The 19,928-nt window shown below is 32.0% G+C and overlaps 1 protein-coding gene across 1 annotated transcript; it reads right to left on the minus strand.

Annotated features, from left to right (window-relative positions):
• Positions 1 to 1,269: 1,269 nt before the first annotated feature.
• Positions 1,270 to 13,649, minus strand: LOC145271335 (uncharacterized). The gene is made up of 2 exons (XM_080126882.1): positions 13,331 to 13,649; positions 1,270 to 4,354 (listed from the first exon to the last, which is right to left on the minus strand). Exon 2 carries the CDS (start codon positions 4,040 to 4,042, stop codon positions 3,308 to 3,310), a length of 735 nt encoding a protein of 244 aa, XP_079983008.1. The 5' UTR covers positions 4,043 to 4,354; positions 13,331 to 13,649; the 3' UTR covers positions 1,270 to 3,307.
• Positions 13,650 to 19,928: the final 6,279 nt, after the last annotated feature.

The raw sequence follows: 19,928 nt of genomic DNA on the forward strand, positions 1-19,928 counted from the left end.
AAGGGGTTGAATTATATTTTTCAAGTATTTATAAGCTTCGAAAGATAGGAGGTCGAATTATTCACGTTTTTATCACGCATTTTAATGGCGATTTCTGACACTACTAGAACATAACAAACAAAAAACTGAACATTTCATTATTATTTGATTATTCGAAGCTGAAACCAGTAATCAGAATAATCAAAATAAATATATAAAAATGTGGTTAAATACGTTTGTATTAAGAAAGTCCGGGGGAGTTGTATTTCACTGACCTATACATCGGGAATTTTAAAAAGCGCTCGATGAGCGTATAAAAAATATTTCTCTAAAATAAATAAATAAAAACATTTTCTAAGGAGTTTAAAAATAAATGTTTTATAATTTTATTTGTATTTCTGAAATGTATCCTTTTTAATTCATGTAAATCTTTTAAAAAGTCATTGAAAAAAGTTTTTATTTGTAAAATAATTTTGTTGTTCTTTGAAAAAATATCTTTTAAAAAGTCAATGAAGAAATGAATTTATTTGTAAAACATTTTATTTCATTGAAAAATATCTTTTAAGAATGGCAGTTTCTAATAGTTTATAAGTGTTCGTTTATTTGGTGGAATAACCGAATGTTGGAATTGTAGAATGAATAGTTCTCATCCAATCAGCGGTGCCGGATATTTAACAGGAGAAATCATAATATTTGCGGATTTAAGAAGTAAGGGTATACGTATGGGTAAGAAATGTGAATGGCGGTTAACACCCAGGAAACGTGTGTAAATAGAAAAGTACTCGGTGTAGTACGAGTAGTCAGTAAAGCGAGAGTGACATTTTAGCTACTTTACGGACTTAATCTATTTTTTTTAATATAACGAAAGAATGTGCATATAATTGCGGTCTTCAATTGGATGACATAATGGCTAATGACGTAAACATAGTAAGATTTTATGTGTCATCTGTGTTGTAAACCTAAGGTAGTTTCGTCCAGAGGGGGGAAATTGCGTCTTCTCTAGCCGTCTCAGCATTGTAAGATGCGATAAATTGGTTTATCTGAAACAATTTCTCTTCTGCAAAAATTAAGCCGATTCTGGAGCTTCCGTTTTCAATATGTGGTCTTATTTTGTGCTAGGACGCCAGTTATTATTGCAATTGAAGGATTAATAATTTAGAGTCAGGCAGCTTAAGATATCTGGTTAAGCTCCAGAGGGAGGGTGTTGCATGCTACAATTTTAAATAGTAAAAGTAACTCTTTATTTCTGTCGTTGTAATTCTTTTAATTTGACAACGGAGCTCTCTCTACATTTCCATACTCAGGACTTACTGACCATCTGCTTCCTCAATTTCTAAGGTAATCGTGCAGTTGTTTGCAGTAGTTTTACCATTGATAGTAGTAAGGAAGAACAAACGAGTGACGGTTTGAAAGTTTTACGCTATTAACTGATGCTGATGACGTATAGGGGAGTCAATTCACAAATAAGATCACGGATGTAAGTGAGGAGATGCCATGATCATAACTGTTCAAATGAATCAACAAATGAATGGTAGTGTAGTTTAAGATGTGTTTTGATGCATTGTTGAATGAAGCCAATTGTGATTCTTTTTTTTAATTATGAGAGCTGATATTTGTGTTTTCATTAAAACCAATGTTAGGAAATGGATCGAGAATGAGGGAGGCGTGTTAAATCATTTTGTAGACACGTTGTGCCGGAACTGCGGATCACCTGATCGGATCGCGTGTGAATCATATGATCAGGTTCAGTGAATTTGGATTTGAATGTAGACGAGAGTAGACGGTTTAACGGCTTATCCCCTCCCTTCACTGAGAGGGGGACGAGCTGACGGATGTGAAAATTAGACGTTGACCACGCAAGCAAAGAATTCACTTTCCATTCTTCTGAATATTCGTCTAAAACAGTCCCAGTCTCCCCTCGAAGACCCGGGATGAATTCCAGGTGGAAAAATCAACGACGCATGAAGTAAGGTTTGTCCAAAATACATGTATCACACACACACACACACACACACACACACACACACACACACACACATGCATATGAACAATTAAATATGATATACAACCAATAGACGGAACAACTAGACGATCACACATAATAAAACACCAGAGACTTGGTGGAAAGATCAACGATGCATGAAATAAGATTTGTCTAAAATACATATATCACACACACAAGTGCAAAGTGCATATGAACAATTAAATATGAATATACAACCAATAGACGGAACAATTAGACGATCACACATAACAATTAAATTCCAGAGACTTTCGTCGCTGACAGTTTATTTTTTAGGGTCAACCAGTGTATTATTTTTCTTTTCAATGACGTCACTTTTTTTAATTTTCTCAGCCAGGATTTTAATTTGCTAAAAAGTTGGATTAGTGATAGCAAACACTTTCTTTTGATAAAAAATTCAGGAGTTTTATGAGTTCTTAATTCTTTTCTTTGTTGCTACAAATGATGGAGAAACACTGACTTGGATAGATTTTATCAAGACTTTATATCTGAAATCGTCTTATTTCTGTCCTTTATCTTGTGTGCCGGCATTTGTTTGTATTGTTTCATATTATTTTTATTTATGATTATCTCATGGTTAACGACATTTTGATCAATAGCTGACCTTATAGTAAGAAGTATCCTCATTGCAGGTACCATCAACCTAAAGAAAGTATGAAGGCATCAACCTGTATATAAAGAAAGTATGAAGACATCCGAAGACAAGTTCCGAGATGTGAAGCAAGATTTTATTTATGAGAACATTAATATTAACATGGTTCACATGATTATGGTTTTCACATTGTATGGTATTTCATATGTTTTGTTAGATCTTTTTATGAACACATGAATATACACATTTTTCACAAGAATATGGCCTTCCCGTACTGTGATATTTCATATGCCTCGCTAGAGTTTGTTTCTGTGAACATGAATATTCACATTGTGAACAAGAAAATGGCTTTTCCCCAGTGTGAATCCTTATATGTACCACTAGATGTGATTTATACCAAGATGAGTAATCACATCGTTTACAAGAATATGGCTTTTCTCCAGTGTTAGTACTCATATGCGTAGCTAGATTTTGTTGCTCAGGACGTGGATATTGATATTGTTCATGAGAATGTGGGTTTTCTCCGGTGTGAGTACTCCTATACATCGCGAGACTTGGTTTCTCAGGACGGGAATATTCCCAGTGTTCCCAAGAATATGGCTTCTCTCCAGTGTGAGTACTCATATGCATCGCTAGATTTGGTTTTCCAGAACGGGAATATTCCCATTGTTCCCAAGAATACGACTTTTCCTCCGTGTGAGTACTCATATGCGTCAATAGATTTGGATTAACAGAACGTGGATATTGACATTGTTCCTGAGAATATGTATTTTCTCCAGTAGATTTGGTTTCTCAGGAGAGGAATATTCCAATTGTTCAAAGGAATACGACTTTTCCTCAGTCTGAGTACTCATATGCATCGGTAGATTTGGATCATCAGAACGTGGATATTGACATTGTTCCTGCGAATATGTATTTTCTCCAGTGTGAGTACTCATATGCATCGCTAGATTTGGTTTCTCAGGAGAGGAATATTCAAATTGTTCCAAAGAATATGGCCTTTCTCCAGTGTGAGTACTCATATGCATCGCTAGATTTGGTTTCTCAGGAGAGGAATATTCAAATTGTTCCAAAGAATATGGCCTTTCTCCAGTGTGAGTACTCATATGCATCGCGAGATTTGGTTTCTCAGGAGAGGAATATTCAAATTGTTCCAAAGAATATGGCCTTTCTCCAGTGTGAGTACTCATATGCATCGCTAGATTTGGTTTCTCAGGAGAGGAATATTCCAATTGTTCCAAAGAATATTGCTTTTCTCCAGTGTGAGTACTCATATGCATCGCTCGATTTGGTTTCTCAGGACGGGAATATTCCAATTGTTCCAAGGAATACGACTTTTCCTCAGTGTCAGTACGCATATGCATCGGTAGATTTGGATTATCAGAACGTGGATAATGACATTGTTCCCGAGAATGTGACTTTTCCGCAGTGTTACTACTCATCTGCATCGCTAGATTTCGTTCCTTAGATTTGGTTTCTCCAGAAAGAGTTCTTACAGGCTTCTCTAGATTTGATAATCGAGAACAAACAATTTAACAACAATCCTTATGTTTTGCTGAATCTGATAATCAAAACAAACAAGTATTTTCTCATGACAAATTATTCAGGATTTTTTCTAGTAAATATAAGATTTTTAGATATATTCCTGCCACAGATGTCTGTTTATATCTTCCAAACACGAATATGATTTTCTCTGTAGCAAATATTAAAAGAAAATATAGACTCCTTCGGATTCAAGAAAAGCGCTCAAGTAGGAACATCTGCAAAAAAAAATATATAATTAACTTTTTTCACTTATTGCCAATATTATTTTAAAGGATTTTTGTAATAAAATATTTTTTTATTGAATTTCTTTGACTCTTTATGAAAATTATTTAGATGTTTCACTTTTATATTGATAGAATCATAACTATGATGAATATCTTTTATATTGATACAATCATAACTATGATGAATATTTTTATATTGATACAATCATAACTATGATGAATATCTTTATATTGATACAATCATAACTATGATGAATATCTTTTATATTGATACAATCATAACTATAATGAATATCTTTTATATTGATACAATCATAACTATGATGAATACCTCCGTTATTTTCGTCTAATTTGTCATATTCCAAATGTATCATCAGCTATAACTGGACTTTCTTTCGAACTTTGTATGCATTTGCAAACCTGTCCCTTTTTGCTTTTAGACACAATACAGTCGTTAATTTCCATATGTTTAACAGTGAATTATAATTTATACATTATATTAATCATTGTAAAATGAATACACAGAATATTCTGCGTTTCGTTCTCGTGAGGATTTGTCAGGCTTAAACGCGAGTTTTGGTTATCGCGCATTTATATATATGCACATGCTTTTGAAATTTCTAGTTAACCAATCAACCTCCTAGTTGCCACCATGTCCATCTTAATCAGCCAATGGACGGGCACTTACAAGGCAAAGACATAGTTTACCTCCGGTTCACCCTTCTCCTTGTGTGTTCATGTGAAGGATAGATATCATTCTGTTCTAGTAAGCGGATCTACTTTCAGTGAAGCTGTAGTTATTTTTTTCTTTTAGTCTAGATTTCGGATATATATATATATATATATATATATATATATATATATATATATATTAAAGAGATATATAGAAAGACTTTTTATGAATATATGTTTATTGTATTTTATTTATTTATTTTCTCTTTTTATTGTCAATTTCAAAAATTATTTTGTATCGCTATCCTTCAGTAAAGCTTATCCTGTGCACACAGTTGTTTGCTATTTCTCTCCTACAGTTTAATACATGTTTGTGTTCTTTAAAGAATAGGATAGAAAATCATTCATTTATGCAGAATCTACATAGATCGGCTAGGTTCCTACATGTACTTGCTTGTCTTTAAGTTCCCAGTATTGGTTTGCTAGTTCTGTTTTTTTTCTGTTTTGTTTGTTTTTGAACGTACTTTTAAGGCCATAATACCTGGTTTTCAAATATAATGGCGGTCATACACGACAAGGGAAACTGACAAATTAGACTAAGTTTTGTAGTTGAATCAATTAATTATAAAAATCACTTGAAAGATAAATATTAGTTTTCTGTGGCATTTTCAAACATTAGAAATTAAAGATACTGAAAAAAACAACAACCTTATTTCTACAAAAATAGCTTAATTAGCCCCGAAAAGTCAAAGTTTAGTTACACCCAACGTTTTTTATTATCGAAATAAACGAAAGGATGCCGCGCATAAATTGTACGGAAGCCGAAAATGTCAAAAAGTTAATTGATTTTAAAATTAGAGGAATTGAAATATTATTATAAGTTAATTTCAGTATTTTTGAAGATTAGAAAACATTTGTGTCGATTTTTTTGAAGTATGCTTTGATGTAATTTTTACATTAATTTTTTGATACTGCTTTGGAGCAAAACCCGGGGAGATAAAATATCTCACAAGAGAAAGACAAGGGTTAAGAGAGTTCCCTTCGTAACAGTATTTCAGATGGTCACAATGTAGGTGTTCAATTTTGTAGAACGTTATAAATTAAAACTACTCACGACGATAAAGTCATTAGCATTTTTTTAAATCAGAAAATTAAGTAATCGACGAGCTAAACATGGAACAATAATTATAGTGAAATTTAGAAATGGACGTAATTTAGTGATTTCATAAACGTCCGCCATTTTGTGTTCTTGTCCCGGAAAAACAAGAAGGAAAAGTTTCTTCAGTGCTTGTCTGAATTGATAATATTTTAAATGAACGCATTTGAATTGAAAACATTACGTACATAAAAATCACGTAGAAATTAATGAAATATAAATTTCAGAAATTATGCAAAATTATCTATAGAAAATAATTACAAAATAATATAGTTTTTGTGTAGATTAGTAGTCGTTTAAAACAAACGTATTTCAGATAAAAAAAACATTACGTACTTACGTGTCATGTCGAAATTAACATAAGTTCTTAAATTTACCCATAATGATCCAGTAAATGTGCTAGATGTATCTTTAACAATAAACATCCACAACAACGTTCTATTTAGAAAAAAGGCGAACCCTTTAATTTTAGGCAATGTATGTCAAGTGAGGTAAGGCAGTTTGTCTTACTGAATTGGTCTCATAACTCTTCCACATTAAGACATACGATAAAACACAATAATTCGAGAAGTTCTATTATACTTGAAATTATTTTTTAATAGATCATATTTTTTGGCAATTTTTAAAGTTTATAATTATTTCGACATGACAGGTAAGTACGTAATTCTGTTATCGTCTGATATGGATGAATTTATAAAATCACTAATCTAGACAAGAACCAGTGTGACTTTGTTAATGTAGGGGAATTCTGGTAAAAAAAAAACATTTTTATACCAGAAATATAAATGTTAATTTGAAAATGTTTCATTCATTATTGCTGACAATTATTTTTTACTTTTGTGTCCTAAAAATTTGTACTCTAGATTATAGAAATAATTATATTTTTGTTTCCATCCGAAATACAAAATAAAAAATTAATTTCAAATTTAACAAATATTTTTCTCAAAATTGTTAAAATATCGTATTTTTGTAAACAGGATTTTGCAGTTGATAAGTTGCTTTTTATAAGATCTGAATTCGAAATATAAAATTTCAAGTAAATCCAATTGCATACATGTAATTACCATGTAACAGCAATGGACATATACAACATATGTTTTGATTACAATTAACGAAAATTGAGATTTGATAAAAAAAACTGTATCCGTAACAAAGAAGCTATTTTTTCCTGCAAGTTTTACAAATTTTAACCATGTCAGCAGAAATAAAGTTTCGCTAATTATTTTCGAAATTTGTTTTCAATAATAATTAATTTTTTACTTTATTGTTTTTGGTGATTTTTTTTTCATTACTGCGACATGACTATAAAGTAGATTCCATTTGTTTTAATTAAAATTCAATATTTCAATTTTAAAAGTTATATATATGGTGCCCGTATGACTAATATTTTCCTTTTTTTTTAATTTTTTTAAAACAGATTATTATCGAAGGGTCACAAATATAAAAAAAAATCAATTCTTCGTTTGTAGATTATAATATCTAAAAATTACGAAAATCGAGAAGATAGACAAAGAAAATGATACATAGAATTTGATGAAAACGATCATAAACACACATTTCGGTACTTATGCAGACAGTGATCCCTTCTGAAATAATAACGTTCTTATTTAAAAAGCCATTCTAAACACACTTGAATAAAAAAACATATAAAACTTTATTTAAACGTGGAAATACGATTTAAAATACATTAGCTCCAATCTGTAGTTGAATGGGGACAAAAATGGATGGTCACATTAAATGCGGCCAAGACTAAACTACAAGACACCTTCTCTGCCACCAATAGAAATGACGAGTAACTTCCTGTCTGAGAGTACATCTTTCAAACTTCTTTGCCTAACGTTCACAGGAAACATGAGTTGGAACAATTATATTGAAAACATTGCCAGGGCCGCTGCGAAGAAGGTAGGCTCTCTCTACCGTGCTAGAAAACTACTAACACCCGAAAGATTCCTGTAACTCTATAAGACCACCATTCGCATATGTATGGAGTATTGCTGTCACATTTTGGCTGGTGCATCTGCTGCTTGTCTCTCGCTCCTAGACAAGGTTAAAAAGAGAGTCACCAATCTGATATGCCCTATACTGGCATCTAAGCTTCAGCCTCTGTCCCATCGACGAAACGTTGCATCCCCCTGCCTGTTCTACAAGTATTTTAATGGTGAATGCTCTGACGAACTGCAGACACTTGTGCCCCCACGACGTAGACACCCTCGACAAACCCGACAGGCAGCTAAATCCCCCCACACAGTAGAGGTCCCTAGATGTAAAAGATCTTTCTACTCCAGTAGTTTCTTCCCTAGAACCGCTAGACTTTGGAATTCCATTCCAGGTCCCTACTTCCCCAACTGTACTGACATGCGGAAGTTCAAGTGTAACGTGAACCGACATTTTGCTGCCCAAATCCCAACATAGTGTCCCAGTAGTTGCTGCCCCTGATAGTAGCCCTCTTCACCACAGTGGCAATGTGCCTTGTTTGGGGTGAAAATGTAATTTAAAAAAAATCGATTCCCCATTTTGGAAGCAGAGGTATTTTCGGCAAAATTTCACAAGTATACACTTTTGGGCACTATTGGGACGAAATTATAGAAATCGTAATACTGGATTCCACATGAAACCAGTGCTATGTCCGTATTCCTCGAGTTGTTTTGATGATAATATCCAAAAATTACGAAAATCGAGAAAGTAGACAAAAAAAATACATAGAATTGGGTGAAAACGATAATAGATTTCGTTACTTATGCAGGGAGTGATCCCTTCTGAAATAATGTTATTTAAAAAGCCATTCTTAACATGGAGAGGGGAGGTTGTTTTGCATCTATTCTGTACCTTACAATTGAATAGAAAAACATATCATAAAACTTTAATTAAACGTGGAAATACGATTTAAAAAATAGCGCGGATCACTGCATTAGCACCCAAATTGTAAAAAATGAGGTATTTTTTAAGTCTGATTTAAACAAGATGGGTGCAATTTTTCACCTGCTAACACAATTAAAGTTGTTTTTTTTATAAGTCAATAATATTCAGGTAATTTCGACTGCATAAATTGAAAGCTTATTAAAATTGACAAAAAAATCAGTAAAAAAAACAAAACATTGTTTTTTTTTTATCTGAAAACTCCATTTATCGGATACAAAATTTCATCCTATAGTGTACAAATTTTAACTTTAAAAAAAAAAGCTGTTTGGCTTTAAAAACCTGCCAATAAAAGGCTAAATTGGCCAAAAAAGTCGATGCTTCCAAAATGGCGTATAGATTTACTTGAACATTGTATTAAAAACGGTTCACACCTTAAAAATGTTAAATATTGATTTTATTTATTTATTTATTTATTTATTTGATAATCTGGTAGATTAGTGACTATTCGATAAAAATCTGTTGAACAAAATAAAAATATTTAAAAGACAAAAGTAAATATATATATATATTTCAGATGGAAATAAATTTTTTAACAAACTTTTTTGTTTGAACTTCTGCAGTTTATGGACCGGTTATTTTTTTGGTAGGAGTCGAAAATTCATAGAATTAATTGGGTAAATGTGTATTTCAGCGGCGTAAATTATTTGACATACAAAATTCATAAAAACTGTTTTTACATAAAACCCATTATTAGACCCTAAGGTTGAAATAAAACCCGAAAAAATTGTTTTTCTTTTCAACATTTTTTATAAGACTAAATGTAAAACAATCGAGATCGCCATCTTGTTTTGAAATTTTGGCCTTTCTAAGGCTGCAATGATTGGCCTTTTTGATGTCAAATTTGGCCTTTTTTTAGGCTCGTGCATTTATTGTTAGATGAAAGTACAATATACTTAAATGACGTCCCGTCTTCTGATTTTTTTTTTTATATTATAAGCTTATTATTCAGCAAATTGATTCGTAATGTTTTTCTTTATTTGCAGAGAACATTAACTCTATAATAATATATACGAAATCTGCAAGAATTAAAATATATTTAAGCATATTTTACGGCCGGGCGTCTCTGCAAGCTTAGATAACTACTTTTGCAGTTTTAACAAACGAGCTACAATATCAAAGCGTCTCCATTTACGCTGAACATCTACAGAATTCCAACATCAATATATTACATTTAAATGCGTCCCTTGTGGAATTTCCACAGGTCCGGCTAGTTAATTTAATAAGTAATTTTCTACCTCACCCTTTTTCGTAATTTTTTTGGATGTTTATTACTGTGACTTGACAAATTAGGTACCATTGGTTTCACTTAATGTTCAAGATTTCGAGTTTCAGATGAAAAATAAAGAAAAATTAACAAACTTTTCCTTCGGAACTTCTGCAGTTTATGAATCGTGCTATTTCTTAGAGATTTCAGGTTAAATTCAAATTTAAAGTATTTATTGTAAGATGAAAGTAAAAATGGTTAAATAAATCCCCCGTTTACTTATGTGTTGCTATGTTTAATAATAACATTATTATTTCAATTTAACAAAGTGTTTCAATTTATACAATTAATTATTAAATCTATATTTTCATAAACAGTAATTTTTAGATTAAAAATTTTTTAATATACTTATTTAACACCTCATAGTAATACAGTATTTTATATAATATATTCCTGAATTAATTGTTTTTTTTTTCATACGATGCCGCCATTAATTTCTGTAAAAAAAAATACTACCTCTTTCTTTAGTACATGCAGAATAAGGACTGGACTAGTTTTAGTTCAAATTTTAAAGCTAAATCCAGATTTTTAGGGTTGCCATTCTTTTTTGTTGTTTTTATTTTATGTATTCGATGAAAAAAAACAAAATGCTAACATTTCCTTCAGAACTTCTACGGTTTACTAAATAGGAGTTTCAGGTTGAATTCAAATTCATCGTATTTTTGTCAGGTGAAATAAACCCTCCTTTTACTTTCTAAATAATAACGTTATTATTTCAATTTACAATTTTCATAAAAAGCATTTTTCCGAATTAAAAGAAAAAAAATCATGTAATTTTTTTAATTGATATATATATATATATATATATATATATATATATATATATATATAGTAATGCCGTATTCCGTAAAATATGACTTCTGTAAGGGTTGTCGTTTTTTATATAGGATCTTTTCCTTTAATGTAAATATATTTTAAATAATGTTTTAATTTAATAATTACATTTTTTAATAAATCTGATTTTAGGAACAGTATTACTCAAGTTAAACATTTATCATTTACTGTTTGTAACACCTCATATTATTTCCCATATTAATATTTTTATGCACATCTTTAATAATATTGCCGTAGCTTAGATAATCTATTCTTAAATATTTTTAGGAAAACAGCAATAAAATTACTTTTTAAAAAATGACCCATCCTATATAGAATATTCTTAAACATTTTATTATATAAATAAAATGATTATTTTTTAAATATTTTTATTTCATATTCTGACATTTTAATAATCAATATATTTGTTAAGCACTATACACATATAGCATATATGTAATTAAAAAAAAATAAACACTTAATTTAAATAATAAAATGATTTTAAATATATTTAGGGAGAGAAACCTACAAATAAAAAAAATAAGTAAAAAATTAAAATCTAAACAACTAAATATGGCCAAAGGCAAAATAAATTATTTCATCTACATGGATAAGATTGTTGTTGTAGAACATATTTTAAAACATTTAATTCAAAACATAAGTAGCGACAAATTGGTAAGTTAGAACAAGATGGCCGACATTCAAACATTCAATTGGAATGTTTCGATAATTGATCAAATCATGAAAACAAAACAGAAATTTATACTTGCCGGACATGTTTGATTTTAACCTTGCAATTTAGCATTGCTTGTTTTTCGAACAAAATAACACATTAAAATACGTTAGAAAACATTAAAATACGTTAAATTACAATTCCGCTATGTAGAAGAGTAACTTTGTCTTATATTTGTTTGTTATATTTTTTAATTGTTTAATTTTTTTTTTGTTTGTTGCCTTAGTTGCTAAATAACTTAAAATTCTTATAAACTTTTTATGATTGTTCTTCTGGCCTCTGTTTATTAAATTTTAGATGAAACTTCGGGATAGTTTGTTTTGTCACAGCTCACCATGTTAAGCATGAGTTTCTAAATAAGGACGTTAGTATTTCAGCACGGGCCGTGTTTTGTATAAGTACGAAATAGTTAAATTGTTATTTAAATCGAAAGATGAAAAAGTGTATACAATTAAAGTTTGTTCAATTTCGCATGCATTTATATAACAAGTAGATTTTTATTTTCCCAATAAAATTGTAAATAAAAAGGAACATTTTTTTAAAAATAGTAAATTTATTTCTATAAATCCATGTACATTTTTTGGAGCGAACGTTGAAGTGACTTCAGTCGACAGCCATTTTTAGTGGAAAACTACGAATTTATCATTTAAATTTTTTTGTTTAAAATAAAAATTTAAATCAATGCAAGACTGTCATTCAATAAAGCGGAAATACATAGAATTTGATGAAAATGGTCATAAACATAAATTTCGGTACTTATGCAGAAAGTGATCCGTTCTGAAATAATAACGTTAGTATATAAAAAAGCCATTCTTAACATGGGGAGGGGAGGTTGATTTGTACCTATTCTGTACCTTACACAATTGAATAAAAAAAAATCATAAAACTTTAATTAAACGTGGAAATACGATTTAAAAAATAGCGCGGATTACTGCATTAGCTCCAATCTGTAGTGAAATGGGACAAAAATGGATGGTCACATTCAATGCTGTCAAGACTAAACTGGTTTCCTTCAATAATTACAAGAAACATTCTCTGCCACCAATAGCAATGGCCAGTAACTCCCTGTCTGAGAGTACATCTTTCAAACTGCTTGGCCTAACGTTAACAAGAAACACGAGTTGGAACAATTATATTGAAAACATTGTGACTTCAGTCGGCAGCCATTTTTAGTGGAAAACTACGAATTTATCATTTAAATTTCTTTGTTTAAAATTTAAATTCAAAATTTAAATCAACGCAAGACTGTCATCCGATGAAGAGGAAATTCTGAATTTCATAGGAATACAATTTAAAAAAACAACTTTATTTGAAATGCATTGAATCGTTAAAAGTTATGAAAAAATACAATAATTTAAAAAGCATTTCATTGTTAAAAGTTAGGAAATAAAATACCGAAAAAAATCTTACCTTTAAATTAAAAATGAATAAAAATCGGATGAATTGTTTTGTGTTTGTGTTCAAAACATGAACTTTGGTCGATTTGTATTTCTTTAATAAATTGATCCAAACGTGTTTTAAAAAAATAACTGAACGAAGAGCGTAAGGATACAATGAAAATATATAAAAATATGAAGATTAAAAGATAACAACAAAAAAAAGATTATGATAAAACGTTGTCAATTTGTAAAAGTTCGTTAATTACGTGTGAGGAAAAGTTTTCATATCAATTTAGAACGTATTGTCCAATCATAAAACTATGATGAATAAAGGTGGTGAATCGAATACGTCTAAGACATCTGTTCTGCGTTAGTTATATGTTAACGGTTTACATATATATATATATATATATATATATATATATATATATATATATATGTATATATATATATATATATATATGTATATATATATATATATATGTATATATATATATATATATGTATATATATATATATATATATGTATATATATATATATATATATATATATGTATATATATATATATATATATATATATATATATATATATATATATGCGTGTATGTGTGTGTGTTTAAATATGTAAATATATGTAGTTAAATTAAATATGTACAGATATATTTGCATATATTAATATATATATATGTGTGTGTGTGTGTGTGTTAAAAACACATATTTATTTATATATTCAGATACATTATAAGGTATATTTTTATAAATATACATATAATACATATATTAAAAAATATATTTATAGTTGAAAAAATATTTTTATTGCATTTTCTCCCCAAACCAAGCACAGTGTCACTTTGACGTGGAGAGCTGGGACATAATTGAAAGGATACTATGTAGGGAGTTGAGCAACAAGTTGTCTGTTTACATTTCACTTTAATTTTTCCATGGTAGATATTATGTTCAGGTTAAATTACATTCTTATGGTTTTTGTTAATTAAGTTTTAAATGAAAAGACAGATTATGTTTATACAGATTATATTGGCTTTTACTTTAGATGAGATGTTCAAGTTAAATTCAATTCTTATGGTTTTTGTTGTTTAATAAATTTTAGATGAAACGACAGAATAATGTTTTATGTTCCCTCTCACCATGTTAAGCATGGGTTTCTAAATAATAGCGTTACTATTTCAGTACGGTCCATGTTCTGTATAAGTACCAAGAAGTGAAATTGTAATTTAATTTGAAAGGAAAAAGTTTCGTTAAATTACTGTTTGTTCAATTTCAGATCCATTTATAAGACACAATTATTTTATTTTCCTAATAAAATTAAAATAAAAAGGAACATATTTTTAATAGCAAACTGATTTCTATAAATTCATGTATAGATTTTTGGAGTCATTGATTTTAAATAAAAAAAAATTCAATAAAAAAATGGATGATTTCTTTTATGTTTGAATCGGAAAAATCTGACGAGTCGGTCGACAATGTTCACTTTACATTGTTCTACTGGTTTGGCCATATCGATGCCTTCAAGTCTAATGTAAACAAGTTCGACAAAATCTGACGTTGTTTACTCTACACAGTTCTGAACGCTTCTTTCTTAGAACTACTCGCCTATGGAACACTGTTCTGCTGACTTGCTTCTTGAACGACCACAATATCGTTGCCTTCAAGTCCAAGTTCGGAAAAGTCTGACGATATTCACTCTACACAGGTCTGAACGTCTTTTTCTTAAAACTGCCCGCCTATGCAACACTGTTCGGCTGACTTACTTCTTGAACGACTACAATATCGTTGCCTTCAAGTCCAATGTAAACAAGTTTGGAAAAGTCTGACGATATTCACTCTACACAGGTCTGAACGCTTCTCCCCCCCCCAGCAACCTGCTTTCATGGTGACATGGCGCACCTCAAAACCACGTGTGAGACGTGATTTTTCGGGAATTGTACGACACCATGGGCATTAAAATTATACAAAATTGTATTTTTACTAAAATGCGAGTTGGGAATAATATTGTTTTTAAAATATAATTATACACTAACACGCGTTTGGTCGTCTACCAGTCATCAGAGTGGCTGAATGTAACGTGATTTGCAATCACGACCCCCATTATAAGAAGCGTAAATCTCTACCATCGCGTTTTTTTAATGTAGATGTTGTTTATTTGTTTTTGTTTGAATTTATTCAAAAATTATCGCAAACAAAAAAAAATAAACAACATCTACAGAAAAAAAAACACGATGATCCAACAGTCTTGTGCGATGGTCCGGTGGTAGAGGTTTAGGCTTATTTCATGGGGCCCCGATTTCGAGTCACGCTAGATTCAGCCACTCTGATGAGTCGCAGAAGACGAAACACGTGCCTGGGAAACAGGAACATGTTCTATACATATGTTTGGTTAGCTGGTGCACGTTAAAATGGCCACGTGTAGACCGTTCGTTTAATTCGCAGTCATCTTCATCCCGAATCACACTTTTGCCCTCAGAAACAGCCATCCCCTTTTCGAACTTGAGTTTTATCCAATCTATATTAGCTCCTTGTAGATAAAGACTAAACATATTATGCCCACCTTTGTCTTTGCTTTGATTACCACTGTAGCAGCAGCAGCAGCAGCAAGCGAAGATTCTCTGAAAAGCAATGACATGCAAATGACCATGATCGATTTGATGTGTTGTCTGTCATAACTGAAGGAGGGAACTGGCTGATTGGTTGTAAGAATGAGGTTGAAACAATATCTTTGTAAGCTTCTGGGCTTGACCTTTACTCCTGATCTTAAATGGAATACGTACATCAAATATGTTGCCAAGGCCGCTGGAAAAATGGTCGGATCCTTCTATCGATCCAGTAGATATCTCACTACTGATGCTATTCTCTATCTATATAAGAGCCAGGTACGTCCAATCATTGAATACTGTTGCCACATATGGGCAAGAGCTGCTAGAAAGGACTTGTCCTGCCTTGATAGAGTTCAAAATAGACTTCGTGGCCTCGAGGGGCGATGTCCTTTTCTCTTCACTGCAGCCTCTATCTCACAGAAGAGATGTTGCGAGTTAGTCTCTGCTTTATCGTTATTTTCATGGAAAGTGTTCAACTGAGCTTCAATCTATGATTCCCCCCTCACCAAACTTTTACAAGAAACAAACGTCTAGCTGAAAACATTATCAATAATTCCCCCACTCTTTATCTGTGCCTAAACCTAAACGTAGATTCCATGATCAAAGCTTCTTTCTTAGAACTGCACGCCTGTGAAATTGTCTTCCGTTTTCCTGCATTCCAGCTGTCTATAATATGGTTGTCTTCAAGTCCAACGTAAACAAGTTTCTGATGAGCCGTTCCACTTAAGTTAACAAATTTACCAAACTTCCATTACAATCCATGACTATATTGTCCTTTTGACTACTGTACACTCTTTAACCCTTATCCTTGAGTGGCCTCTGGCCTTGAGAAGTTGTGACGCCTATGTAAAAAAAGGAAACGCACTTTTGTTGTAAAAGACATTTTTGTAATTAAAGATTGATTTTGTATCTCAGTATGGAACAACCATCAATCCGTTAGAAACTATATTTACATTGCCAAAAATTGTGCGGTTCGTAGTTCTGGTGGTGTGTGTAGCAATGTTTAGTTTAAGCATTGGGGTCTCGGCATTTTCCTCTAATGCATCCGGATTCATATTTCTTAAAAACGTGTACAAATCACAACAAATAAACAAGTTTCAAAACAAAATATTAAATCATTTTTACACACAAATTTATTGTAAAAATGTAAAAGTAAAAATAATGATTTATCGTTTTTATTAATTAAAAATTATACAAAAATGAATAACAAAATCATTTAATGTTGAAAAGACAATTTAACTGATCGGACATTCTGACCTGGTGACGGAATTTTTGGGGTCATCACCAAAATTTAAAAGGTAACAAATTCAAGGAACAAAGAGAAAACAAGCAAAAAAGAATAACGACCCGAAATGAATAAAAAAATGTTTTATTATTATTCCATTTTCACCCCAAACAATGAGAAAAAAAAACAGACAAAAAATGCAGGAAAGACAAACTTCTAGCAGATAGAAAGACAAAGAGAAGACGGACAATTAGACAAAAAATGAAGAGAAAGGCAAATTTTGAGCAGATAGAAAAACAAAGAAAAGACAAACAGACAAAAAATGAAGAGAAAGGCACACCTTTAGCAGATAGAAAAACAATGGGAAGGAAGACAAACAGACAAAAAATGTGACAATGGCAAACTTTGAGCAGATAGAAAAAACAAAGAGAAGACAAACAGACAAAAAATGAAGTGAAAAGCAAACTTTGAGCAGATAGAAAAATAAAGATAAAAAAGAAAACCAGACAAAAACCGAAGAGAAAGCAAACTTTGAGCAGATAGAAAAACAGAGAAGAAAGACAAAAAATGAGGAGAAATGCAAAATTTGAGCAGATAGAAAAACAAAGAGGAGACAAACAGGCAAAAAAGTAAGCGAAAGGCAAATTTTGAGCGGATAGAAAAACAAAGAGAAATACAAACAGATAAAAAAATGAAGAGAAAGGCAAACTTTGAGAAGATAGAAAAACAAAGGGAAGAAAGACAACCAGACAAAAAACGAAGAGAAAGGCAAACTTTGAGCAGATAGAAAAACAAAGAGAAGACAAACAGAGAAAAGATGAAGAGAAAGGCAAACTTTGGTGTACGGCGCTACTATCAGGGGCAACAACTACTGGGGTACTATGTTGGGATTTGAGCAGCAAGATGTCGGTTCACGTTACACTTGAACTTCTGCATGTCAGTACAGTTGGGGAAGCTGGGACCTGGAATGGAATTCCGGAGTCTAGCGGTTCTGGGGAAGAAACTACTGGAGTAAAAAAGATCTTTTACATCTAGGGATCTCTATTGTGTGGGGTTCGATTTAGCATCCTGTCGCGTTTGTCGAGAGTGTCTACGTCGTGGGGGCACAAGTGTCTGCAGTTCGCCAGAGCATTCACCATTAAAATACTTTTAGAACAGGCAGAGGGATGCAACGTTTCGTCGATGGGACAGAGGCTGAAGCTTAGTTGCCAGTTCAGGGCCTATCAGATTGGCGACTCTCTTTTGAACCTTGTCTAGGAGCGAGAGACTAGTAGCAGATGAACCAGCCCAAATGTGACAGCAATACTCCATACATGGGCGAATAGTGGCGTTATAGAGGTACAGGATACTTTCGGGTGTTAGTAGTTTTCTAGAACGGTAGAGAGAGCCTATCTTCTTTGTAGCGGTCCTGGCAATGCTTTCAATGTAATTGTTCCAACTCATGTTTCCTGTGAACGTTAAGCCAAGCAGGTCGAAAGATGTGCTCTCAGATAAAGAATCACTAGCCATTGCTATGGGTGGCAGAGAAGGTTTCTTGTAATTATTGGAGGAAACCAGTTTAGTCCTAGCAGCATTGAATTTGACCATCCATTTCTGTCCCCATTCCACTACAGATTGGAGGTCATCCTCTAGTGTTTTTGCCATTTCTTTAGCTATGTGTTCATTTGTGTTCCTGTCATAAAAAATTAAAATGATCCGAATTTATTTAACCAAAACAACAATTCTTACTTGAAAGAAAGGCTGAAATGAAAAACACATACAAAATAGAAAATATTCTTTTTCAAGTCTCCAAATTCAGTCTTTCAACGAAAAGTTCTTTTCTCTTTTTTTTTCTGAAAAGAAAAACATGCAGGTTGCAAGGCTCTTTTTTGAAGTTTTTTCTTTGTCTCTTTTTTTTACAAACAAAACATTCAAACGGTTTTAAATATAGCTCTTAAAAAAAGGGGTTAACCTTTTTTTTAGATACCCCAGAAATAATTTTACCTTTCTCTGAAAGGGTAGGTTTATCTTTCTTTTTTTTCTTATCTTTTCCCTTTCACTGAAAGGGTTGGTTTCTTTTTCTTTATTTCCTTTTCTTTTCCTCATTTCTGAAAGGATTGGTTTCTTCTTCTTTCTTTCTTTTTCTTTTCGTTTTCTCTAAAAGGGTTGGTTTCTTTTTCTTTTCCCTTTTTCTAAAAGGGGTTAGCTTCTTCAATAAATGGTGTATTTTGAAACACCAATTTCAACCACTTAATAAGGGCCTTCCAGTATTAGTGAAGAAATCAAGACTTCACTGTCCGATGTTTTCTTTTGACAAAGGTTTCACAAAGTTTATTGTGATTGTCTTCACAGCACAGCCAATCAGCGTTAAGCAATGCTGGTTGCTACCACGAAAAGGCATTAACAGAGAGAGGGGGAGGGAAAATGTCTGCGAGGAATTAAATGAAAATGACATGAAAGGGGAAGGGAGAGAGAGTGTGTGTGTGAGTGAGTGAGAGAGAGAAAGAGAAAGAGAGTGAGTGAGTGACAGAGACGCACCCACATTCGTCAGCTGAAAGGGGGCCTTCAGGCTCCAACGACTGCTAGTCGAGGTCAGGGTGAGAATGGGGTAGTAGGCTAAGTGAATTTTACATCTTGGCTAAAATGCTGACACCCCACCCTTCCCTTTTGCCCTGTTGATGGCGAGATTCATAAAAAAATAAAATTCCGCCACTGCATATGTATTCAGAGACACAACAGTAACATGAAAGCGTAGTAACTGTTCCTTGTCCGTATACTTATTACATACACGTTTCGCATTATTAATACCTTG

The sequence above is a fragment of the Euprymna scolopes genome, chromosome 46, assembly GCF_053919585.1.
Source record: "Euprymna scolopes isolate OS-2025 chromosome 46, ASM5391958v1, whole genome shotgun sequence".
Taxonomy (NCBI): Eukaryota; Metazoa; Mollusca; class Cephalopoda; order Sepiida; family Sepiolidae; genus Euprymna; species Euprymna scolopes.